The sequence below is a fragment of the Atractosteus spatula genome, chromosome 11 (assembly GCF_055471065.1).
Source record: "Atractosteus spatula isolate fAtrSpa1 chromosome 11, fAtrSpa1.hap1, whole genome shotgun sequence".
In the NCBI taxonomy this organism is placed as follows: Eukaryota; Metazoa; Chordata; class Actinopteri; order Semionotiformes; family Lepisosteidae; genus Atractosteus; species Atractosteus spatula.
This window is the reverse complement of record NC_142716.1, coordinates 36,555,520-36,582,249: the sequence shown is the minus strand read 5'-3', so window position 1 is coordinate 36,582,249 and position 26,730 is coordinate 36,555,520. Positions and strand designations below refer to the sequence as shown.

At 38.8% G+C, this 26,730-nt stretch overlaps 2 protein-coding genes across 2 annotated transcripts; one reads left to right on the top strand and one right to left on the bottom strand.

Annotated features, from left to right (window-relative positions):
• Positions 1 to 1,191: 1,191 nt before the first annotated feature.
• utp18 (UTP18 small subunit processome component) lies at positions 1,192 to 20,821 on the bottom strand. Its single transcript, XM_088927434.1, has 14 exons — positions 20,275 to 20,821; positions 18,358 to 18,491; positions 17,562 to 17,657; positions 16,713 to 16,792; positions 16,173 to 16,267; positions 14,810 to 14,935; positions 13,441 to 13,615; positions 12,616 to 12,716; positions 12,186 to 12,276; positions 11,098 to 11,221; positions 5,274 to 5,448; positions 3,716 to 3,858; positions 2,744 to 2,789; positions 1,192 to 1,361 (listed from the first exon to the last, which is right to left on the bottom strand). Exons 1-13 carry the CDS (start codon positions 20,491 to 20,493, stop codon positions 2,765 to 2,767), a joined length of 1,584 nt encoding a protein of 527 aa, XP_088783560.1. The 5' UTR covers positions 20,494 to 20,821; the 3' UTR covers positions 1,192 to 1,361; positions 2,744 to 2,764.
• A 527-nt stretch (positions 20,822 to 21,348) lies between these two features.
• nme2a (NME/NM23 nucleoside diphosphate kinase 2a) lies at positions 21,349 to 25,552 on the top strand. The gene is made up of 5 exons (XM_088928344.1): positions 21,349 to 21,486; positions 22,698 to 22,830; positions 23,879 to 23,980; positions 24,072 to 24,184; positions 25,288 to 25,552. The coding sequence occupies exons 2-5, from the start codon at positions 22,702 to 22,704 to the stop codon at positions 25,403 to 25,405; spliced, it is 462 nt and encodes a 153-aa protein (XP_088784470.1). The 5' UTR covers positions 21,349 to 21,486; positions 22,698 to 22,701; the 3' UTR covers positions 25,406 to 25,552.
• Positions 25,553 to 26,730: the final 1,178 nt, after the last annotated feature.

Here is a 26,730-nt window from a genome sequence, read left to right as displayed (position 1 = left end):
CGTAACTTTGCTGGTTGCCAAGGCAACTCGTATAAGATCTTCAGAAACATGGGGGTCACCTATTATGCTGCACACTGAAGTTGCAATGCCCATATTTAATTGAACACAAAGGAAGCTCTTCTATGCAAGAAAAATATGCTGTAGTTTTACTTATCCTCTTTGCTGCCTCCTGTGAAAGAAGATTATCAGATTTTTTAAGAAGTTATATAAATATGTTAAACCTAAATCTGAGTTCCCCCCCCCCCCCCCCCCCCATCTACCAGCCTCTTTTCCTGAAAAACTTCATAAGCAGCTTAAACCAGACCTTACAAAATCATGACAGCGACACATCCTTACAAATCCCAGTGTAAACTAAGCGAACATGTTCTAGCTGTGAAAGGTAGTTGTTAACTTGCCACGGATAAAGAAAATACATATCTAAAATTGCAGAGGCCATTTGAAAGCTTTATTACAGCTTATTTCTAACAGCTCTTCCAGGAACATGATTGTTCTAGCTATTTTCTAACTTTTATGATGTAGAAGACAGTTCTGTGGTTCACAAAGTGTGATGAGCCAGGATCCTGAAAACTTTTCTTGAAGTGCATAAGAATCATTATCCTTGTTGATAACTCCTAAAGCCTGTCATTTAAAAAGCCATCGCAGAGAGTTATGAAGATGACAGCACCTCACTGCCTGTCACTGACATCAGAGATTATCTAATATCATCATGAAGTAAATACGTTTGTTAGCAAGAGGCTCTGTATTTTTAAAGGCCAACCCCCCCGTGAGAGAAGAGACACTCAAAACCTACTTCTAACATTGCAGACTAAATATTATTTCCATCAAAATTGCATAATTTGGTCTACTCTTCTCACTGTTCTCCAGCAATGGATTCTTGGGAAATTACAAAATTGGTTTGGTTCATACCACGGCTCTCACCAGGAAAAGATGGATGGATGGTTTGGTTGGCTGACAAATAGAACAAAAATTAGTGCTAAAGAAGCATTTTTTTGTACATTCAGTAAGCTCTTATTAAAACAAGGACAAAATGTCTAACTATCATTGTCTGCAAAGAGATTAAAAAGACTCATGTGACTATAACCTATTTCCCTCGATTTTGCTTGATTTCAGATATTAATATTAAACCAGTTTCATCTCAAGAAAAGCCTAGGGCATCTGTAAATAAACTGTCTCAAATGAAAGAAAATGTCACATTTGTTTTTTTATTAGAAATATAAATTGACACAGTGAGTCTGAGGAATCATACAGAGTAAACCATCCAGTGTGGTAAGCTAAGATGTCCCATGTCGTAGAGCAGACCCACACAGGCATCAGAACGAATCCACCCTGAGGCTGTTCCATGTTTCCACACTGCTCCAGTCCTACCGAAACAAAACCCTCAGAAAATCAGTCTGTTTAAAAACAGAAACGTCAGCACACTGAGGCAGGTTAAGACTTTTCTAACTGTATTAGAGTGACACCGTGTGGTGGCAGACAGCAGCAGCTGGGGACTGTTATATAACAAGACTGATCGTGTATCCACGTGATTTACAGTAATTTAACGAATATGGAAACATAAATGTTTTGTAGCTCACAAAAATTAATCTTTTCTAACAACTCCTATCAAAAAACTGGAAATGTACTGTAAAAAATACAGTTTCAGTCTGAAATTAACAATTAAACAAACAAATGTCCAATGGTCTGTCAATGTCCATTGTCACAACATGTATGGTATTCCAAAAATTGGAATCCACTAACCTTTTCTTTAAGCAGCTATTCAATGCCTGAAATAATGATGATGTTATTCACTTTGGAAATGCTGCTTTAACAATTTCTAATTTTTAATAATAACTAATTGCAAAACCAGCTGAATGGGACAGCAGGCAATACTTGTGGCACCAAATAGGCTTCTTTGAAATTTAGGCAATAGGTTCAGCTTGTGGAATGAGTGCAGCTCTGCTCTGCCCCTGCTGGGATCCAATCACAGCCACCTGAGGGCTCAGAGAGTACACACCATTCCCTAAACAGCGGCAACATCTGTTACAATAAAAGACTGTATTGTTTACTGTGGCAGAATTCTAGATAGTTTAGCTCACTTCTGTAACAAGCTCAGCGCACTGAACCCTGACAACAGAATGCCATCAGAGCAGATTCTAATTTCTTGTAATAACACTATAAATCCATAACTCCTACTAACGTCAGTTGTGGAAGGATGTGCAGAAGCAACACTTCACAGTGTGTTGACTGAATGTCTAGGTAAATATGAGTCACCATCCAGCACTAAGCAAAATAGTGTATTTAGATGTTTAATGCTGATCATGGACCAAACTGAGTTACTCAAAGTAAAAGATTTACGCTATTTCTTTTGTGTGCAACTCACGTTTTATTGCTCCAAATGCCAGTGTGGATAAAATTAAGAAACACCGAAAGTCACATTTAACTGCACATTCTTTTAATACAGAAGGCTTGTATACCTTAAGCCATTCTTAAAGTCTTCTGTGAATATAATCACAATTACTAAAATATATATTCTCTTAGAATGTCAGTCAGTTGTTTTAAAAAGAACAGATTTTACAGAGCATTGTTCTTTATTTATCGTTTCCATTGTAAAATGGAAACAAAAAAACTAGTACTGACTTGAAGATAAACATCCCCCAAAATATACTTGGCTCTTATTTTCTAGCCTTGGATTTTTTTGCACAAATATAACAAAAATAAGGTTCATGCTTACAACTCAAATAGCACTTAGCAATGTTATACTTACAGGATTAGAAGAAAAAGCTCATTAGAAGTCTGTGTAATGTTTCAACCTAAAAGAAAAGAAGATCCATCAGTTTTTTGCTTAAAAATCATCAATATGGAACACAATCATTCATCAAGTTAAGTTTGTACTTGCTCTTTAATTTTTTATCTAAGTGCTTCTAACATTTAAGGTATTTATACATGAACACTGAGTGAAAAAGATTATGGATTTTGGGATGCTTGTAAACAGTGATGAAATGCACATTTCAGACTAATTAGCACCTTCTAATCATTTTAAAAACTCTGGCTGTTGCCAGTGCATTATTTTACACAAAGGCTATGGAGTATGGTCCCACCAGCCATACATCATACATGTTGTTAAAGCCGATACCCTAGCTTCTTTCAAAAACAGATTTCCTGATCATTTAGCCAATAAAAACAAATAAGCCAGATGGACTGAACAGCCTTCTCTCACCCGTAAACATGATTATGTTCTTAAATGTTATGACATATATCAGTACAAGATAAGAAAATACCCAAGGGGTCCTGCAATCACAAGGCCAATACAGTCCCCGATATCATTCTTCTTGTACTTGTAGTTAAAAAGGAACCAGAAAAAAGAAAACCGTATCAACTAGCATAGTGTTTTCTCCATTACATTTAGCAGAAATAACCTATAACCAAAAAATCACTATATGATAATGCTGAATTTGACTGTTAGTTACGTTCAATGATTTCATCACGCACCACAGCATCAGTGTCTGTAATGCAACATCATCTGATCTTTAGATAACGTGTGTATGCTTGGGCTCTTCTCCAGACCACCTGTTATTTTGTGCAAGTACAGACACACTGTTCCAGTGGTCTACCTGTCCAATTATAAGCACAATGATCCTGAAACCCAACTTCAGTCACCTTAAAATAAGCTGAAACAAGGGCACTGCAGTGGTGGAGTGACCAACTGTAAATCAGCACTAATCCAAGAGCTCCATACCTGTACAGCAGAGCTTTGCCCTTGTTATTAGCCACAGAGAAGAAGCCGCTGCGAGGAGAGAAGTCCATACACTGAGGGAGGAAAATGGTTTTCCGTCGGAATACGGGAAAGTTGGAAAAGACAGTGAAACTAGGGATGTGAACCTGAAATCACCAAAACAAAAAAACAACTGAAATTTAACTTTGAAAGATGGGAAAAGACAAACCGATGGCGTACAGTTAAGCATCTGGATCACGTTTTTAAAAGCTCATTCAGAACTGACAAAGCAACTGTACCCATCTGTGATTTTAATGAATTTATTCCATATCTTCATATTTGGTGGTATACACCTGACAATGTAATTAACATGCAATGAAACTAACCTAGTCCCATAAATGTAAAACTATACTGAGATAGCTGTCAATAATGAAGTGACTTTGATGCAGCACTATCAACACTAACACCTCATTGTTCCACAACATACAAGAACCTTTTGACTTTCCTATTTATGTTATTTCACAGTGGTTTCCATGGACACCTGACCGCGCATTGAGAAACAACATAAGTACATCTTGAACAGTAGCTCAGTCAATTCATTAGAAGTCTGTCTGTATGTTACAGGGGCCTTTTCCGTAAACAGATTATCACACTAAACTGGTCACTGAAACACTGAAAAAACAGTAGAATTCCAAGGTCATTTCTAGGGGCAAATTAAATATTTACAGCTGACAGTAGGGCTGAAGTCATTTCAATTCACTGAAGGCCTGTTTTTCAGAGTTACTTTTCAGCATTTCACTGAAATATGGTAACATTAAGCAATGGGTCCTGAAAGGGTTTTACTCCTTACATTATTTCATTAGACACTAACCACATAACTCTGTGATTCATGGAAAGTAAGCTGCTGAAGGTAAAAACTGAAGAATGACACTCAAGTTGAAAAGATTGCTCCTTTTGCCACAGATGCTGACACAGACTCTGCTTCTTATTTAATCTTTCTGTGAAACTAATGGAGACAATTACATTGGCAATGGATTTTCTGGACTTTCATGTTACTTAAAGGTGCATCTAATATACGCTACCCATTAAACATGCATTTGAATTGACCATCTATCCATTAGTGTGGGTCACAGCAACCATCCCAAATGGACACACAGGCACAATTTACAAACACCAATTAACTTGGACAAAAAAACCCCACTTATGTCAAGTTTCAGATCCAGAAATGTTCACACTGACTTTCTGAAATTTTACTATCTGCATAAATCACTAATTTATAATTATTTCATTTAAGCTGTGGATGTGCCTGAAAACAGACACCATGCTTTAGCTTTTGCAAAGCACAGACACATGACTGTTCTTGCAATTATGCCCCCAAATCAATTTATCATGCCAGACTGAAATTATCTAACTCCATGAATTCTTGTTCTGACAGATGACCGTTTCATTAGCAAATCTCCCCGAAACCTTTGCAAAGCTAATGTGCTGAAATTAAGACACCTTAAACACAAAATCAGCTTTCAGGGGATGTTGTAATTCAGCCTTCAGGCACACAGAAGATCCCTTCTGAACACTGACTTACCAGTTTGACGGCTTCGTCTACTACGTTGGAAGCCATCGCTAATATTTCTGTGGTGGGGTTGAACAGCAGCGAAGAAGCTGATGTCACCAGATTCATGATGGCCTTTAATGGCTTAGGTGCAGACTCTTGAAGACAGGCATCATGCGAATAGATATTTACCACTCCAGAATTAGACCTGGGGAAGACCAGACAGGTAGTGGTCAGGAGAAAATTTTTAAAAACTTTTATTTTTATTTTAAAAACACAATTCAGGTTTTGGTGAAGGCTCGACAAGCGGTCTTACAAGATGCTCTATACCAAACGTTTTAAGGTTAGAGTTTAAAGAAAAACTCGAGCTCACTGTGGCTCATGAGAATTGAGAGATGCCCATTTCTGGTCGAAGCAAGTATCTCTATACAAGATTCATGTGACACCATATAACCTGTGCCTGTTGGCTTGTAATGCCTACAGCCTCCTTCATATTGTGAATGCAGAAATACAATTCATCTTAAATAGCCTCAGCAGGAAAGCCAAAAGCATTAACATGCATTTGGAACAGTAGAGTAGTACAGCAAAGCTAATTAATGATCAATTCATGGTCTTATAGCTTTGCATGCTGCTCTCTAATTTGAGCACCAAAAACCCTGCGGCTGAGTGGAGGCTAATGTCTCTAAAGGTAGAGAAAGCAGTATTCGGAGTTGCCACTTCAATGCACAGTGGGCAAAGGCAGGAGTCAAAGGAGCGCAATTTTCCTCATGGGCAAACCACCTGCTCACAGGAAATTAATTAGGGTAGCCAACCCACACAGTTTGATTACAGAGGATCAGAAAAACAATGAGAGGGGAGGCTGTCAGGGAGTTTTGAAGATTTGCAAAGAAAAAGGACTGGCTGGGAATCATCAGGTGAGGCTATAAACTGCTAAACCTCTAACTCCTATAATTTTACTGGTCATGCATGTACACCAACGAGTACTGCACCTTCTCAAAAGTATGCCCATTCATTTACTCTCCCAATTCACAATTCAAATCTCTAAGGAAACACTTGGCGGCTTCACAAAGAAAAACAAAGTGTAGTGTCATTTGCAAATAATAATAAGGCAATACTGAATAAATGCAAAGGAGTATTACTACCACAGACCTTTTATATGTACACAGTGATTATTAAGAATGTTAATGCACAAATATGGTGCATTTATAATTTAAAAGGCTAAAAAAGTAAATTAATATAAAACACAGCTGTGATCCTTGAAAACATAGAAGCTTTCAGATACGGAATGTCTATATACAAATGATTGCATAAAACATCAATACATTGGGATGCAGATGCTCTTGTTCTGACTACTGGGTCCAATACTCGTCTGTGGCATTTTTAATGTAACTCAGTATGAATATAGATTTATTTTTAAACACCTTATTTTCTTTACAAAACCTTTCTGATGCCAAGAATGGTTGCTAGAGAGAGTAGCATTTTGCAAAGGTATCAATTTTTGCAGTGTTGAATCCATTCAGACTATGTGCAATAATGGCCCAATTTTGAAGAAATGACACTGAAGAGTCATCATGCAGAGAATGAACAGGGACAAAATGAGTTCCGACAACAGCGGTTTTGTTAAGGACTTCATCTCATTTGGAGGCAGAGGCAGATGTGTGCCATTTCAGTGTGCCTTTCATTGGGTACTGCCCCAATTTGTTTAGGAGCCACCCTTTGCCTTTTTTTTTACTTTATGGTTTCAAATGACAATTTCGCCATCCCACCCCAAGAACATCCCTAGGTTTCACCATGTCACCATATTTCACCAAATATCAACCTTGAATGAAGCCGAGTCCATATTATTCTGAGCAGCCAGCATGTGGATCGCAAACTCAATACTAAACAAAACTCAATTCCACTCCTGGCCCTGGCCAGCCAGGTATTTCATCACTGTATTGCTGTCTACAATACTGCAAAGACAAACTACAGGCTGTTTTTGTGAGAACCTCAAATTACAAGCAGTTTTTATTAGTGACATTGAAAAATCCACACTAGCATAAAAAAGCTTACTAAACAGTTTTGTTGTAGTGAAGGAGGCACAAGTCATCTCAGTTTTGCCTATATCACGTGGACACAATTCACATGGTACATTTTCAGATTTTAGCATTTCTCCAAAGATTTGGCCTTATGTTACAGTTTATACAGCCTTTTTTACAGGAAAAAAATATTTTAAATGTTTTTTAAAGTCCTAGCAGCAATTATGTTTATGGCAAAAGCCACAAACACTTTTGGCTATAAAGTGGGAGCGAAGCGAGTGAACTCCCCGAGATGTATGCACCTATGTATGTAAGGGTATGTACCCATAATCATTTAATAATTGCCCATTCACAAAGTGTAATAATGTCATTGTTACAAAAATACAGCCTTATGTTAAATATGATAAACTCTATTTAAAAGAATAAATGATTTATTAACTGGCCTGGATACTGTTGTTCTGCCTAAGTGCTTTCTCATTTTCAAGTTGTTATCCCCCTTGTTCAGATCGAAATTTAAAATAAGAAGAGAGCAAAGATCTTCGAGTTCCATTCATTTGGCGTCAGCCCCCGTCTCTGAGCTACTTGAAGGCGGATCACTTCATTTATTTTTATGGTTGAGACAACTAAGCTAAGAATTAAATTGTCAAACGCAATACCCCCATCTCATTGATGTCAAAACAATGTGTTGCGAGGAGACGCGACAGCACACTCACAGCGTTCCTAAGCTAGCTTTTCTACTTTACAAAAAGACTCTTTTCTAGAAAAAGGCCTGCTGTCAGGAAGTTATGTGCTTTTCCATTTTGAATTCCATTTATAGTTCCAATTCTCAAATGTAAAAATAGCTTACCTGTTTATACCCGTTACAATAAAAGTGAAATATCCTGCATTTCACAATAGATTAGGAAACAAACAGAAAAGCTTTAAGAAAAAAACATGAATACTTCCAGGTAGTATTCTCACTTGGGCATTAAACGACTAACTCCTTCATTTTCAGCCTTTTATACAAACCCAAGCAAAAAGCCTTTTCCTTTGCAGGCTGATTTGTTGGCATGCAAAGTGTTTTTGTTTTCTGGCATCTCTTTGTGAACCAGAGAATGAGTTGCGATTAATCCATTACAATGCAATATTCCCTTCACTATTGTTCAATGTTTTATTCCAAAATATAAATGACCCGCCCCCTCCCCTGAAAAATATGCAGACCTTTACAGAGAATATTCGTCACCTCATGGAAAACACTGGTACAGCAAAAGGAACTCCATTTTACATTTAAGGTGGCTAAACCCATCTAACCCAGTGTACTGTCTTATTAATCAGCATTGGGAGTTTCCTTATTTAATACCTTCTTATATGTTTTACTGCTTCCATGCTAAAGCTCAATGTATACACACATATACAGATAACTTGCTATCTATCATTTCTAAGATTTTAAAGAACTCAAATGTTAAGGCTTTCAGCAGAAGGGTAGACGTCAAATTTAAAGATATATTTTATCTCCTTGCATTCTGTTTGAAAATAAAATACTTTTGAAGCCAGGAATGTATGAGCATAGTTCTTTTACTGAATGTTAAAAAAATATCCTTAATTCTCTCACAAACCATGATACAAAAAACTATTAATATAAGAGATAAATTTTTCCTCTGCAGTCCCAGTGAAGACTGGTTCTTTTAAAGAAGATGATGTAAAATTGGTACCACCTGTTCCCTAAGTCCTGATCGCAATAAGCAGAATATGTTTGAGACTTGCTTATTAGAGTTCTAAAGCCCATAATAAAACCTGTGCAATTCCAAATGAAAGCTTTTTCAAAGTTCTTTTCTCCATCACAAACAGTTTTTTTTATACACAGCCTGTTTTTCTATTTATGAAGAAAATACACAGAATTGATACTTTACCACCAAACTCTTAAACAAGATTGAGGAACATTACAGATCTAGTAAAGAAAAACATTTTCCTTCTTGTGCCACTAGGTGGTGACGTTTGAGCTAACAGTAATTTGAAAGCGAGGGCAACTTTCTCAATCCCATAAAATCCAAAAAGACTACTATACGGTTCCACTGAGGTGTTGAAGGTTTTCAGCAGCAGACACCGATTTGGAAACATAGCGTCTTTTGACAATCAGAGGCTGAGCTCCTCACAAGAAAGCCCATCACCATTTGTTTCTGTTAACCTGAGTGAAACAGAGATACATTCCACTGCAGCATGGGCTGAATAAAATCGAAACAACAAGCAAAGAATTATCCGGCAAAAAAAAAACATACTGTGGAGCAGTCTGATTCATGGTTAAAAGATGCTTTCCCCCACCCCACAGAGATAGAAAAGGTGCAAGTAAATCTCCTGTAACTAAAATACGCTGGGTTAATTATCTGCCATGCTAACTTATGATTAATGAGAGAATAATCAGAAACACCCTTATATTACCATGAACTTTCACCTAATTAAACTAATGAGTAATTGCTGGTTTTCAAAATGTGGAATTCAGAAAGAATGACGCAAGGGAAACACTGTACATTTGCAAGTCAAAAGCAAAGCACAATTCTCTCACTTTGGCCTAGAATCCTCTGCTTTGGAGATGTGAAGCGCTCTTTAGGACAGCTGAACCCTTGACTTCACCATACTGTAACCTAACAATTCCCAGTTTATATCTTCTAATAAACACAAAGTTGAATTATAACAGTGGTGCCAAGGTCAAAGCTCCTGAATCTATTTTATTTGTAAGCTAAATTCAAGTTTAATGTTACATGTACCCGAATACAATTAAAATACTTACTTGTGTGTTTTCCTCACATGACAAATGACATAACAGATGATAGAGAAAATGATATAACAAATGACAGCACAATACTGGGAGACAGGAACACAGAAGCAACTAACTGATCTGTTGGAGACCAAGGAAGACTATGGATAATCCTGTTGTTATTTAAAAAAACATCTAAAATAACACGAAACGATAGATCAGGAGAACGACATTTAATCTTTACTGAAAGCCCTGATAAAAATAGAATGTGGAATACAGACTGTCTAATGCTTTCGGGGGAGATTAAGAAAGGATTATCAAGACATTTTGTTGTTTCACGTGTTTTTGATTCACAGTTTGCAGTGTGTCTGTGAGTTATACCAGATCCTTATTTCATTGGATACTTTTGCAATTTTGTGCAAAATATGTCACATGAGCTACCCCAGTGAAAAGGTGGAGTTGTTTGTACACAGAGGCACATTCTGTTCAAACAGGAGAATGGTAATGAATACCTTCACCCTAACTGGATCTTTAAACTTCAATGAGAACCTCTAAAAAACATTCTAGAAGCTGCTGCTGCAGGTAATTAATAAAAGCATGCAACACACTTCAAGAAGAGTCTGAACTATACTCTTCACTGACAAGACAGTTCTACCTGATCTCCTCTCTGGAGGGTACGTGGATAGATTATAACTCATCTTAGATTAGATGCACAGCAGCACAAGAGCTTCCACACTACTCTTAATCGTAGGAAGCTAAACGGGTTCTAAAAATACCTCTTTGTAGGTTTGCCTAAGGATTCACACCCCTTAAGGCTGACTTATGCTCACACACAACAAAGAACAAATTGCACAAATTACACTGGGTAGGTATACAAATGAGGAAACACTATTGTAATGATATTTATTCACTGTATTTGGCCAATAGACCTCTACAATTAATATTGTGGTTTCATCTTAAGACCCCAACAGATATGTCTCCATACAAGGAGAAAAAATAGAACCATGAAGCAGGCTTTAAAAAGCTAGATTTCTTTTATTATATGGGGGAGTAAATGCAGAAATAAATTAAGTCCTTCGCAATCAGAAAAAAAAACAGTCTTTCTTACCCACAAGCCAGATACTGCCCATTTCTGGACACAGAAATACTCGTTCCTTTTAAACAGCCTTCATCTGTGAACCGGTTCATCCATTTACTGCTTTTAACATCCCAGATGTATACTTCTCCCTCATCTGAAAAACAGGGAAGGCAAATATTCTTTCAAATGCAGCAGTCAGCTTTCTGGTGAACACAAAGCCCAGTGCAAGCCCAGTGCACTGATCACAAAATCAGTGGAACAGAAAGGTAACCCATGCCAAGCAGTGAACACTTCAGTATCCACTTAAATTAAAACGATTAGCACAATCTGCTTAAATTATAAAGGAAAAATAATGTACACTTAATTGTTTAAAATCTTGTTTTATTTTTCATGTTACTTGTACCATCTTGTCAGTAATATACTTAAAATGACTTTATAAAACGATTCTCCCCTGAAGTTCAGTCTTTGGGTACTGTATATGTAAGTTTTTTGTATACAGAGTTGCATCTTTCTTCACTTGAAATAACATTATGCACCTACTCTTTTAGTTTAATATAGCTTAGAAATTTATAAATGGATAACAGAATTCACATAACAGGTACCAATATTTAGTGCTACGCCACTTATAGAACAGAATTCAGTTTACCCACAATTTATACTGCTACTTTTAAGATTGAATCAGTGTTTAGTAAACCTGAAAAAAAACTCAATAAAATCTTTAAAATAATACCAGTTAAAACGAATAACAGTGATCAACAGTGAAAAAAAACAGTGAATAGCATTTTCAAATGAATTAACTCCTGTAAGCAAGGATGACGTCTTTAATGAGCTAGCACACATTTAAAACAAAATTTGGTAAACTTTATTTGAAACGTGTAGCATAATTAGCATAATTTATAACATTTGGTATGATGAAATACTAGAACAAATGCATGTTGTTTTATTTTTACATGTCCCTACAAGGCTTTAAACATGTGATTATAATCTATTTTGACGTTGTAATAAAGGGATTATAAAGCCATTATGCAACACCATTCAAATAAAGAGTTGCCCAAAATTCCTTCACCAGACAGCAGAGCTCTGCTCATTCTTCGGCAGCAGATGTTTGATTTCCTCACCAGAACAGGCGTAGATCTTGCTGCCATCAGAGGAGAATGTGGCTCCTGTCACTTTACCATTGATCTTCATGCTCCGCACCAGCTCCTTGGTCTGCAACATTTATCAGATATTAAAGCTCACTTTATATTCAGATTTAACCAGCTGCAAATAATAAAACCAGTATTGGACTGCTGCTATTATTAAAATGACGATATTGCCAATTGGGTCCATTTATTTTTGTGATCAATTTTTAGTGAATTTGCAAACAGATGAATAAACAAAAACAAATGAAAAAAAATGAAAAACAAGCAACAGCACTATAATCAACAATGCAGTACCAATGTGGTCATGCAGTCATACAATTTTATCATAAGCTCATGAAGGAATACCAATTACTTATAACATTTTGTTTTCCATGTTGTCTTAAATAATGAACAAAGAAGTAACAACCTTCAAGGTGAGCAGATGGAGATACCCTGAGGTCCCAGAGAGGAGAAGAAATGAACCATCGGGAGACACCTCAAACTCTTTCACCTGGCTCTCATTTAATGCTGGAGGAAAACGAATCAGGATCCTGATCAATTTCAACACTGACACAAACATAAGAAGGGTTACAAGCGAGAGGAGGCGATTTGGCCCAACTGGCTTCTTTGGTAATTAGTAGGTAATTGATCCAAGGATCACACCCATCTGTTTCTTGAAAGAAGCCAGGGTATCAGCTAGTTTGTAACACACTTCCTTTACAAAAAAACAAAAACTTCAGGAACAGTTTTGCTGGAGCTTCACTAAGCAAAAAGTATACCCGATGTACATATTTGAGAACAGAAGCCAGGAACACACAGGAGTCCTGATGTGTATGTGCCTATAAAGGACTTCATTTACATTCACACTGTTTTTCTCCCATTCATTCTAAGTTATTAAGTCATACCATAAACCAAACCATACCACGCTGCTATTGGCATCTTTCACACATCATATATTGGTGTCTTTCGTACATCTACAGATGGTTCAATACCCACAGTTTTTTTTTCTCTTAACATGTATGAATCATCAGTTGTTGTCTATATTTATACTAATGAAGTCTGATATTGCCAACTGTCTATGACTGAGTTTCACAGCACAGAAAAAAATGGAAACCCAGTTGAAATGCTCCCCCGCCTAGCCATTCATTACTTGACACAGAGCGTCGGCATGGTAACAGCGCAAGACAATCATGCTGGTACAACCTTTGATAAGGCAACACAGGTTCACAGAATTATTTGTATAAGATCTCACCTCTGACACCATGCACAGGGATTATTTTTCCTTCCATCATGTCATACACGTAAAAGAGCCGGTTGCGAGTGCCCGTGGCGATGACCTGCTCTCCATCTGCACTAAATTGGGCCTTGTGCACAGGAAAGTGCTCCAGGAAGATACTCTGGATCTTGGGGTTGGTCTTTCCATCGACCTTGGAGAAAACACAAACAATGGGATTCAGAGAGTCTGAAGGGGGGTTTAAGCAGAAGCCACAAAGAACAGATACACGAAATCAGAAGTATTAATATAACACACATAATACTAATACATAGCGTAATTTCAGAGAATCTCACAATCTTGTTTTAGTGATTCTGAATCTAAATCCACACTCATTTGGCAGAGGTAGTAGTTCAGGTGGGTAGCTGTGTCACCATGCGTAGGCTGCAAAGGAACAAGTAATAGGTTTATTCCATGCTGAAAAAAAGAAGAAAGAGAACAACGTTTCGGCCATGGAGCCTTCTTCAGGTGTCAATATGGACAAGGATTTTCACAGACCTGGGGTTTTTAGATTAAGAGTCCCAGCATGGTTGTTAAGCACTGTCTGGGGTTTTGGAGTATCTGGTTTCAAAAGATTTTTTTGAGACAATACCCTTTTGAAAGCACAAGATTAGAGCACCAACTAGGAGAATATAGTTACAGGAAACTATGCTCCTGGCTGGTTCTTTTACAGTATATATTCTCCAAGTCACTTTTCAGTTTCAGAGTGATGTTTTGGAGGATTTTTTTTACAGTACACTGAAGCATGGGACTCATTCCTGACACCTGACACCTGAAGAAGGCTCCACGGCCGAAACGTTGTGTTCTCTTTCTTCTTTTTTTTAGCATGGAATAAACCTATTACTTGTTCCTTTGGCAGAGGTAGCTTGGTTTTGTCAGGCTTGCCCCTGCTGTGATATTTCTCATGGCAGTCGGCCACCCACCTCTCACTAGGTGCCAGTTACCATGGAAAAACTTCCGACAGGAAATCTGTATCGCCTGCAAGCAATTTACATCCACGCCTGCATTAGGTAGTGCAGAATACTTAAGAACTGCATTGCCACTGCTCAGGGCTCTGTTATAGAGTTCTGTCTATGAGCCATAGCTTTGCCATTCCTGATTTGTCTATGTTGAGGGGATATTTATATTTCCTTATCTACCACTAACTCAAGATTGGAACAGAGTCCTGACCACACGACAATTCATCTGTACTGTAGCATAATTTATTCTTGGTTTGTACTGGTGAGTCTCAGTGTGAGACACTGATGCTGAACCACAGCTTAACACTTGATCTCAGAGGAAAGCAATTATTTTAGGGACCTGAGACACAATGACAGGTTCCGTTTATGTCCACAGAGAAAAGCAGTACCTGGAATAGAGATACAGACTGGTCCATTCCTGCTGTCATCACCACCTGGGCTGAAGGGTGGAACTGGACTGTAGTTAGTTTCGTGTCTGATGGACGGTCGTTGTTGGCATTCAAACAGTTCTTCATCTGAGAAAAGAGCAGAAAACATATATGGAAAAAATCCCACACTCACCTCAACAGCATACAGGTTCACAGAGGGACAGGGTAGAGAGTACTTCACAGTCCATACTCACTGGTACCAATGTAATGAACATTACAAAGTGCAGAACATAAATATTAAAAAGATCACTTGCTTCACTCTCTACTTTTATTCTAGTGTTCCATGTTTTTTCCTCTTTTATTTTATCTTTCTACAGCTCTGTTTCCAACAGCACAGGAACATGTCTTTCTGAGTTTGTGGTCTCTGGTTGTCTAAGCAGGAATAGGTCATATAACAGTCACCACTGAAGGTTCTGCAGTTTGTACAGAATTAATAGAATCTGTACACGCACAAATTTAAATAAAAAGACCTCCGCGATAAACCTAGTCTTTTCTTTATAACATTCAGAAAAACAGATATTGTGCATATTTATTTTCTCGTTATATGTAGCCAATGAAATAATGGAATATTAAAATAAAGTTTTGGGTGGTGCACCTAGGGCTGAAATCCTGCATGATTTTGTTTGGCTTTACAAATGAAGAATTGCTGGGCTCCCAGAAGCCACTGAGGCCTTTGAGGGCTGAAGACCCCTACACCAAGTGATGTGTTTTAGTGTTTAAGAATTGTAAAATATTTTTTGGAATATAAAATAAAATCTTTGAAATACCCAATTGTGTGTGTTTTTATGTCTCATTTCCATAGATGAGAAACCTGTAACCACAGGTATGGAAATAATGATATGGGGGGGGTATGGAAATAATGATAGTCTGCAGCAATCCTGAGACTTTTGAACCACTTGTCTTTTAGCATATCACAGGCAGCACAGACCCATGCCGATGTCTGCATTGCAGTTCCACCTAGAAAACGGACTGTCAGGAATGAGTCCCATGCTTCAGTGTACTGTAAAAAAAAAATCCTCCAAAACATCACTCTGAAACTGAAAAGTGACTTGGAGAATATATACTGTAAAAGAACCAGCCAGGAGCATAGTTTCCTGTAACTATATTCTCCTAGTTGGTGCTCTAATCTTGCGCTTTCAAAAGGGTATTGTCTCAAAAAAATCTTTTGAAACCAGATACTCCAAAACCCCAGACAGTGCTTAACAACCATGCTGGGACTCTTAATCTAAAAACCCCAGGTCTGTGAAAATCCTTGTCCATATTGTTAACATCAGTATCTGGGTACTGTAGCCTAAAGTTGCCTCCACAACCACAAATCCTTCACCTGTATGATTCCTTTGGGAAGAGATTCGGAAGCAGCAACAAAGTTGCCTGTCTTTTTTAACAGGCTGTCTTCCTCATCATCATCATCACTGTCACCTTGGAAAAAATAAGCACAGAACAATCAAACCAATAAAGAGCTGCTTAACAGTCATTGCTAGAGAAGACTTTAGGTAACATTCCATAGTGATATACAGATATGACTTACCTTTTATAATAGACAACCACTTACTGCCAAAGGACTGTCAATATTGTAATATTTAACATGTAAATTAAGTATTACAATAAAGAAACTTAAATGTACTTGAAAGGGTAATAGGGAAAATACAACTGCAAAGCATAAACTAAGAAACTTTTCTCAAATTAGTACTGAGAGAAAAAAATAAATACCTGGAAGATCAAGATGAATTGTGTAACATTTGCAATTAGCACAGAAGGTGACATTTATCATTTTGTGACTGTGGCATACTCTGTGAGGAGGTGTCCAAGGGCAGACATCTTGTTCTCATCTTCTTAGTTTTATGAAGTTGCTCAATGTCCTTACCCTTCTGTCCTTTCCTCCTGTTCTTCTTCTTCACACCCTTCTCTGCCCATGATGGCTTTCCACCCATTGCTCTCTGGAATCTGCAGGTGGAACAGAGGGCAGTGAGGCTAGGAATACAATGCAAGTTTACACAGCCGCTGTTCAGCTGCAGTCAGATGGAACCCACCTATGAAACAGAACTGAACTGAAGATATGTACTTTGTGAGAGCACAGCCCTGTTAGGGGCACATTCCTCAGAAACCTCTGGGGAAATGAGCTGCTGCACTCAGTTGCCTGACCACTGGCTCAAAGCAGAAGCAGAAGGACTGACCAAGCAAACAATTCACAAAACTCACTAATTTCTTCAGTCCATGGCCAGTCCTTCTCCCTCCTGTGAATGGAGCGCAGAGAGATTCTGCCATCTGCCTTTCAGACGACATACATCCACTGACTGAGACAGGAAGCCTCTGTTTTCTTCATTCACCTGACTAATTGTTCTTGAGAAACTAATCAGGTGATGGAGAGTAGCAGCTCAACTTGTGTACCAAGGGCCTGTACAATTACAATGTATTCTAAAGAGTTGAGGTATAAAAACAGGCTTTCATTGAAAAGAACCAAAGAATTCATCTCAATTGACCAAAACTTTAACTTTCTTTACCAGACCCACAGTGTCCCTTGCAATTTTTAAAATTTGTATTCTTTTTTCTTGAAAACATGGAGAGAAGTTTTCAATTAAGCCAAAAAAAAATGCTGTGAAAAACAGCCTTCAACTGATTTACAAAGAATGAATTGTGGACACAGCTGGTTTCTCTACAGCTGGTGATACGGTGGGAGAGGCACAGCAGAAGACTGTGAAAATGGAAAACTCACTGCTCACGAAGTCTCTGCTGCACCATCTGCTTCGGGAGTCTCTTCTCTACGTCGCTCTTCAGAAAATCCTTCCGGAACCTGTGAGTCATGTCCACGCTAAAGTAAAGGCAGAACAGAGATAAAACGCTGAAGACATTTCACAAAACCTTTTGCCGATTCTTACCAAACTCACTGCCATGTAGACATATCTGCTGATGAAAGCTATGCCTGGAGCAGTAGGAGAAAGGTGACTTTCAAAGGAACATAACAGGATTATTCTTCAAAAATTATTAGAAGCATTTAAAGACCCTCCACAATGTAGAACTTGGAGCCAAAGGATAAATAAGCTACCTGGAAGCACTGCCTTTAAGGACAAGTTTTAAGAATTTAAGTTGCCTCATATGATATTTTCCTACAGATGATGTTTACAGAGGTGAATGCCAATTCTAAGAAAAAATATTCAGATGGACATCAACAAAACATGGACAAAACTCAACAAGCTGCAGCAGAACAATGTTACAAGGCTCAAGCTGTACACGGTATGAGTGGATTTACAAGGAAATAAACGAGAGGAGGTCAGCTCCTTGTATATTGCTTGTTTTTTTGCTGGTGGCTAAAGGATCCCCAAATCTCATCAATATCTATCTTCTTGACATTGCTAGAGAATTAGATTTTTAGAAACAGACATCTAAACTTAACGGTTCTGCTGGAGGGTGTATTCTACGTCAATTTCAACTGTATCTTAAAGTTTTTTCCTTTCTTTGCGACACAGATTATACAGCCAACCTCCAGCAACCCCCCCGACACCCATACTCACTCTTCCTCAAGGTTGTCATCCTCGTCCACCCAGGCGGCCTTTTTGGTACGCTCCACTTGCAGCCGAGATTGGTTCTCAACTTCTGAATCACTGGAGGACTCATCCAGCAGGTTGCCACTTGGCGCACCCTCATCCTTTAAGAGGAAACAGAATATAAACCTTAGCTTGATCATAGCAGAGCACAACATTGTTTAAATTACAGACCTGGGGTCTCCAACCCTAGTGTTTTTCAAGTCAATTGCAAACAATCCCAATTAAACACATGATGATTCTATATTGTAACACAATATGTGAAAACGTCCAAAGGGGATGAATACTTCTGATAGCTGCTGTATGGGATAATCTGGAATGACCCCCGAGAGGGTTCTCCACCTCCGCCATCCAGGCATGAGTTGATTGACTTTCTCACAGAAGAAAGGTGCCACATCTCTCCTGCAGAATTCCAGGTGCTGGTTGACTCTTTGCCATGGAGCATACACCTCATACGAGCCGCACGTGGTGACACAGCGCTCTGTCAAGTGACTATATTAATAAGTGCATTTATTTTTATGTTCACTACCTGTACACGTTACCATATTGTTTGAGATATGGACGTGAGATTAAGTGTCAACAGCTCATGCATCTAAAATGTAGCAATTTAATAATGATTAACGTCCTGCAGTGAGATGACTTGTTTAGTATGTGCATTTAGAAGAGGCTATATTGAGCTCTTATTGCTAGATGACTAAAATATAGGTTACAAAATTAGTCAAGAAAAATTTACATCACCTATATCTAAATACCAAAACTTAAAAGTTTTTAATCAGGGTATAATGCACTTCACACATGGCTCTTGCATGTTGGCGTATTTTGTGTTAAATAAATAATGACATAGTGGAATCTCTTATGTGTTGTTTGTCACTTAAGGTTAGATTGATTTTAGAACCTGGTAAGGACCAGGCGATTTTTTGTTGTCCAGATAAATAAAACCATAGAACTGAAAGAGGGTGTACTTTCTTTTTCACATGACTGTAAAGCACACCCTTTCAAATGAAAACTACTATAGAAAAGTAAGAAATCACTATTCATTTAAATACATAAGTTAAAGTTCTGTTATGTGTTAGTCATTCCCCTCTTGGAATTCAAAGTGAAAGAGATTAAAAGACCACGGTGCTCTATAACCGCATAAAGAGATAATTAGATCACCATATCTGAATAATTACCTGTCTGGTTAAAGGCTTTCAACTTTTATCTCGGTGCCAGGTGACCCGCTTGTTTTCAGATTACCTTAAACCGCGTTGTGCTCCAAACATCGTAGCACTTCATTTGGTAGGCTTTAAGAACGCAAATAGAAACCTGTCCTGCTTAAGTCTATTATGTAGTAACGGTATCCGATACTTCCGGGGGATATACACAGCGATTCTAGGACCAGTCTGTGCCATTTATATACCTCTTTAATTACGCGTCTGCTTCATTAGTTATCTAAATGTAATTTGTACACCTGGTGTAAAAGTAGGTATGTCCATAGCACATTAAGGGGTGCTTTTAGTCTATTTTTAATTTCACTAAAAAAGCATGATCTGAAATAAAACTAAGAAGCTTTCAAGCAGGGAACTTGTGCACCCCGCGGACTTGTGCACCAGAAACAAAACAAACATTTAACCTCGGCGTCTACTCAAAAAGATAGTCGCGCAGTGGATCGGTCCGTTGACGTATTGTAAAAACTGCAGCCTTCAGTTTGATTTCATTTTGTGGTTGTCTTGTTTAGAATAGTTTTTTTTCAGGAATGGGGAGCCCTTTGCTTAGCAACGTTTTAAAGCCCCAGCTATTTAAAAAAAATACCGAGTAAAACCCAAAGGAAGATGGTGTACACGACAGTGAGTCAGAAAAATGAGTCCAACCGAGCGAAAGTGCTTCTAGGCCGGCTAATGAGCTTACCTCTGCTGCTCCTATGAGCCTCTCCACCAGTTCGTCTTCAGCCCCAAACACCAGGTCCTCCAGCAGCCTCTCCGACTCCTCTTTCTCGCCCAGCGCCGTCACCTTGCTAAGGTGGATCTGCCTCTTAATCTCTTCTGCTTCGAGCTGACTGTCAGAGACTGCAGCTCTTTTTCTAGTTTTCCGTTGTGACGCTACACATTTACGGTTATTTGTATCCATATTAATATATTTTAGTAAAAACTAAAACCTTTTAAAAAACTGACTACCCTACGCTGTTTATATCAAGTAATGAAGACCTCGCGCGTTTAGGATGTCACAAACCTTGACACCTAACTAGCAATCCTAGCAAATCAAATCTAACATCCCTTCCTCAAAGCACTACTCGATAGATAATCCGGGATCGCGTAATTGATCACAATTTTATCACTGCCATCGAGCGTCCATTTTAATATTACTTAAAAGCTAATCGTAGTGCTTTGCAAGTATGCGTAAAAACTCTCCCACATGGTGAAAACACGAACTTCCGCTAACTTAACCTTTGAACTATGACTTTTGAACTGTGAACAAAGCATACAATTTAAAATGCAGAAAACGAATGGATTTTACTGTATAATGTGTTCTGTTTTTGCTTGCTTTTTGTTTCAAAGTTGAATTATATGGTTTCTATGATAACCGTAATATCCCAGATATGACATGTAGAAATCTGTTATGTAAACGGTTAGTCTTGCTAGTCCGTTAGTTTTTTGCACATTTAAATAGTAAATGGCTTAATGAAAATAATTCTGAACACATTATAGTCTTTTTGTAAGGTGGCCTCAAATAATACTTTGGGGAAACAAATGTTTGACTGATATATTCACCCCTCTTAATAATTGAAGTGGTTTGTTTCAGTCTGGTTTCCTGTGACAAATAATTCTCAAGTCTTTTGTTAACAGAATTAATGGAATTTTACGCCATTTTGGCTCTAAAATACAGCGCGTGTTGTGTTTAGAAACAGGGGGACCATGGAGCCAATATGGCAAACACGTTCTTACAGTTTCAAGACCTTCTGCGAAACTCTTGAGCACCGCAACCCCTCCTAGTCTCCGCCCAGCGACTCTTTATATAGCTGCTCTCTGCTCTGGAATTTCCCTGTCGGCCGTCAGTCGCTGTCCGTGTGCTGTCCAGTCCGCTTCTCTGTCAGTCTTCCGGGAGTCAACTATTTTTGGAAAGGTACTTTTCTGTTCATGCTGTCCAGGTCTGACGCGATCTGAAAGGAGATGTTATCCCCTTTGTTTTGGCCTTGATCTTGGGTTTCATTTAATCTGTGATTTAAGAAATTGATTTCTTTGGCATATGCTTTACGTCTTGTGTGCTATTGCAAAGATACTGCATATAAGATCGTTTTGAAAAGCCTTTACAATTTGACTTGCACGTATAATTGTCCTTGTAAGGATATACGTGTATTACACTGCGTTGCAAGCTGTGATGGTTTCATTGAATAATACTGGTGGATAGGTTTAACAGGTCTGCTAATAGTACAATATTACTTTATTTGGGTGAAACCCTTAATTTTGGTTTTGGAGAATATTGAAAAACGCTCATTGTACAACATTCTGTAAGCTACTTTGGGCGCTCCTTTTATGTTTCGGGAATAGAAATTACTTTGCCGGTTCCCGGTGAAGTGCAGCAGCAGCAGGCCATGTGGCAGAGTGGCATTCGGCGAAAGTCAAACATGGCCGCTTTTGAGACAATACAGTAGATCGCTTTTGGTCAAGTTCATCTGGGCTTCAGCTGGCAAGCCGTTGCCTGGGATCGAACTGTAAGGGGTGGATTGTCCAAACTATGCATCTGAAAAGACAATACGCTTTACACTACCCTTAATCAATCTCTTGGAAGTTTGGGTTCTTCCTGTGAAGGCAGTACTAAATAAATCAGCCATTCACACCCAGATTTTACCCTTAACATAAACTGCAACTCTCTGCTTCCGCCTGAATCCTTCATTTTTGTAAACAAAGATGTTCCGTATCGACAGATGAATAATTGCTCTAGATTCACATCAAGGAACAGAATGACGTGAATTATTTGGAGGCGCTAGAGGTTTGCAATGTGTTGCCCTATTGGAGCTCTCCGGGGTGATGAGATTGTTAACAGCGAGGTTTGCATGAAGGTCACAAGGGTTCGGAATCGTATCCATGGCCATAAAAAAAAACATATTTGGTTATGCCAAGAAAAATTGTGGAATATAATTTAAAATAATGGAGCGGAAGGAATCCATTTAGTCGGAACCTGTGCAAGCAGCTCATCATGGGGATGGGAGCGCTATTTGAACACCAGTTCCAAAATATTTCCCGAACCCTGTTCAAGCAAACGTAAAGCGCAAATGATCGTTGATGAGTTTTAATTTGGCATAATTGCGACTTTCCACTTCACTTTTGTTTCAGCACAATGGCCGCCCAAGAGGAACGCACCTTCATTGCTATCAAGCCCGACGGTGTCCAGAGAGGACTCATCGGAGAGATCATTAAGCGCTTTGAGCAGAAAGGCTTCAGACTTGTGGCAATGAAAATGCTTCATGTAAGTACCACTCCCTACCTGTCATCTGTCAAAACGTGTAGTTGAGGAAGCCTTAAAAGCGGTGGTTCAGTTTCTGAGGCTTTTTTAAATGTTCGGTTTTACTTGTATGCATTGACAGAGTTTCCTTTATGGTCCTGTGGTATCCTTTGGTAACTATAACCATATCGTTCTCATACATCAGCAGTGTACTATCTGTTCCACCCCCTCTTAATCTGCGAGGAGTTGAATGTCTAGACACCTGCCATTTATAGTCTGTTCTCTTCTATCAATAGAAAGTCTTGGGCCCAGTGTGGATGAACCAGCTTCAGTCTTAATTCCGTCTTCTTGCTTGCAGTTTTAGACAAGGTGGCCATTTCAGAACGGGGTTCTGGAAACTGCTATTCAGTTGTGCAGTGTCATGTTTGAGAAGGCATGAAGCAGTTGCATGATTTTAGCTTATCGGTTGTACAGTTGTTGAAAGATTACTGGAGTGAGTTTTTTTTTTTGAAAGACAGGCTTCAAATATGTCAATCCTCCAAGACTAGAAGAGTTTAGCTTAGGCTTTTAATATTTACAGCGCTGTTTTTCCTTTGGCAGAATAGGGCGCTCAAATTAATTGTTTATTGGTTCATTCATGGAACTTGGTTTTACTTTGTAAGTGCAAGTGAGCCATTCCCAGAATGGCAACTGAAGTCTATTTTTGGCCATTGCCCTGCTTCATGATGGTTAAGTGCTGCTTGTCATTTGTACACCCTGATATGGCCCTCCCTGAGTGAAGGGGAGCAGGGGCGTGTACATCTGAACAGGAGTTTGGTGTGCACAGTAACACCTGAAAAACTACATGAGAAACGTATTTGGTGTAATTTCAAAATGCCTACACTGGTTTTCCAATTAATTTTGACCACTAAGTTGTGTGCTATGATGTATTTGTTGGAAATCTTTTAAGTTTCTGAAAAGATGGCATAAGCCTAGATGAATTTCACTAATTGAAATATTACTAATTTGCAACACATCTCTCTAAGCAGTGGCATGAAATGGCTCGTGGCTTAGCTGTTATTTTCATCTACAGGCATCAGAGGAGCTCCTGAAAGAGCATTACATCGACCTTAAAGACAGACCGTTCTACTCCGGCCTGGTAAAATACATGAACTCGGGTCCCGTTGTTGCCATGGTAAGCTTTCTCATCAATTGTGCTTCACTTTACAAGACAGTGAGATGATAAGCTTCCCGTGCCGAACTGTAACAAAACACCCCCTTTTCAGGTATGGGAAGGCCTTAAAGTAGTGAAGACTGGCAGAGTAATGCTGGGCGAGACTGACCCTGCAGCCTCCAAGCCTGGTACCATCCGTGGTGACTTCTGCATTCAGGTTGGCAGGTGAGTGAAAGGCGCACCTAGTCTGGAAAGGGAAAAGTGAATCTAATTCAACAAAAATTGTGAATGCATCAATCAAGGTGCATTCACAATTTGTAAAGCTTTTGATAAAGAATTGATCTCATTACCTAGGTGAAACTTTCTGAATTGGAAAAGGGATTGCAGTGGAGGTGGGAAATTTCTTTTAGAGTGCAAATGTTATATTTTCTGCTTGACTTTCCACTGTACTGATGTTCTTTTTACATGTTTAGTGATATTTGCCCTTATTTTCTAAAAGGTGTATGATGTCCTAAAAGGTGTCCCTTGTATGATACCCATATACAGTTGGCTAAAGTGGCAGTAATGTCAGCTAGTCATGCTGTGGAGGGATGCTCTCGTGATGGACTTGATTAGTCAGTGAACACTTCTTAGAGTTGTAGTTTCTCTTAAAAGTTTCAAAATGTGGTGCAGTGGTGAGCATTGCTGCCTTGCAGCACTGGGGCCCTGGGTTCAATTCCTGGTGTCTATCTGCATGGAGTTTGTATGTGCTTGGCGTGTTTGTATAGATTATAGCCAGTAGCTGTGGTTTACTCCAACAGTCCAAAAACATCCTGGAAGGTTCATTGGCTTCTGGGAAAAGGGGCTCTGGTCTGTGTCCTGTAATGAACTGTTGTCCTGTCCAATCCTGCTTTGCGTTCATCACTGGCTGGGATAGGCTCTGGTTCCCCCGCAACCCCGTATTTGATAAAGAGGTTAGAAAATGGAGGATGGATAGTCAAAATGTACTGGGTCTGTTTTGACATTGCAGAGATTTGAAGGACCTTTATAGCGTTATAGCATCATAGCTTGTTTGCGGATTTGAAAGACCATCAGGGGGAAATAACTGGGCTGTTCAACCTGTCTTAATCTTGGCTGCTGAAGTGTGGACTAGACTGAATATACAGTATCCCCCCCCCCCCGGAATTAAATGGTTATCTCTAGGAAATAGGCAAGATTTTGAGTGGGCTGAAGTGCAAAACACTGTCCAACTTGAAAACTCAGAAGTGAGCAGTGGTTAGTGGAAACAAGGTCATTTTTGTACGATCATCTACTCGGTTGTTTTCTAAGTGTTCCTCTTGCCGTTTCAGGAACATCATTCACGGCAGCGACTCGGTGGAGAGCGCTAACAAGGAGATCAGCCTGTGGTTCAAACCAGAGGAGCTGGTGGCTTACAAGAGCACAGCCCATGACTGGATCTACGAGTAACCTGGTGCCCTCGAGAGCCTCTGTGCTTGACCTCCCCTCTCTTCCCGGCCATCTCCTTTCATTCCAGAGAATGTAGACCTGGGAGCAACATTTGTATTGTCCCTTTTATGAATGCAGAGCACTTACCAATAAAACCATGGAGACCCAGTTCTGGATTCCTTTTTTAAATGAGAATTTGAGAAATTGATTAAAATGTTTCCAGTTGTTTCACAGTTAATCCCGACCCGGTACCTAGAAACTAAATAAAACTGGTTTACCTGACATGTTTCATATAGTAAAGTTTAATTAAAGTTATCTTCCAAAAAATATAATCTATATAGCCTAATTGTATTGTATAATTGCAACAACCTGACAGTTAACAGCTAGGAAGCACTATACACTATTCTCCCAGTCAGTCTTTACCTACTCCAGTGGATATTTTGAGCACAGTTAAATGGATTGCATTGGTACATTTTGGTGAGAGGCACCTTTCTTTAAACAGCAATTTGAAGCCTTTAAAGGTGCTGTTGCATCCAGTTTTGATTGCTGACATCTCATTGATTGGAGAGTATAAACAACGTGCTTTCCTGACCTTATTGCAGCACAAGATTAGAAAGTTAATCTCTTCGCTCCTAGACTACAGGTTTAGTAACTTGTGACCAAATTACTGGAGTAGATTTTTTTAAATGGATTTCACTTCGTTGGATTAACCTCTTATTCCTGTTGCTTCACCTGTGTTGGAAGTTTTTTTTTTCCTTCTGGAGACAGCTAGCTAAAAGGTAAACAATTAGCTGTTTTCATGACTAGGTTTCCATCTTGCAGAAGTAATTTGTGAATGTTCTGATGTTTAGAAAAGGGGCAGGTTTTTACATTTTTTAAAATACAAAATAGGAGCCTATAGATGGCATTTGAGTCCTGAAGGCAGGAAGGAAAATGCCACAGAAGTAGAAGGGGAAATTCTAAGCCTTCCAAGAAGAGCACTATGGACCAGGCAATACCATGTGCTAGAAGGGCAAGACAACCACAAAGCATTATTTTATTAGTTTCATTTCCAGCTAAGAAGTTAAGGTTAGGCCAAGAATTGCTATAAAATAAGATGCATTTCATACCAACAGGTCAGAACTGTATGCATCCTGTGAACAGCCAGTACATAACTTTTCAATGTGGTAGACATTGGGTTTTTTATAAGGGTTAGAGATGCAAGAAATTTAGAAGCAATTTTGCTGTACAGCTGTGATGAATACTTAAGATTAATTTTCACTGTAAGCATGCATAACATACTGTATCAACCAAGCTAATTTTTTCTTTAATCACACTGCTGTTGTTTTTTCCTTAATTCTCATCCT

Excerpts from the sequence above, each read along its gene's own strand:
- utp18 (XM_088927434.1), bottom strand. The coding sequence starts at position 20,493 with ATGGATACAAATAACCGTAAATGTGTAGCGTCACAACGGAAAACTAGA. Across the intron at positions 12,277-12,615 it reads TCCATCTGCTCACCTTGAAG|ACCAAGGAGCTGGTGCGGAG; the intron begins GTTGTTACTTCT and ends TAAATGTTGCAG. Across the intron at positions 2,790-3,715 it reads GGCAAAGCTCTGCTGTACAG|GTTGAAACATTACACAGACT; the intron begins GTATGGAGCTCT and ends CTTTTCTTTTAG.
- nme2a (XM_088928344.1), top strand. The coding sequence starts at position 22,702 with ATGGCCGCCCAAGAGGAACGCACCTTCATTGCTATCAAGCCCGACGGT. Across the intron at positions 23,981-24,071 it reads CGGGTCCCGTTGTTGCCATG|GTATGGGAAGGCCTTAAAGT; the intron begins GTAAGCTTTCTC and ends CCCCCTTTTCAG. Across the intron at positions 24,185-25,287 it reads TTCTGCATTCAGGTTGGCAG|GAACATCATTCACGGCAGCG; the intron begins GTGAGTGAAAGG and ends TTGCCGTTTCAG.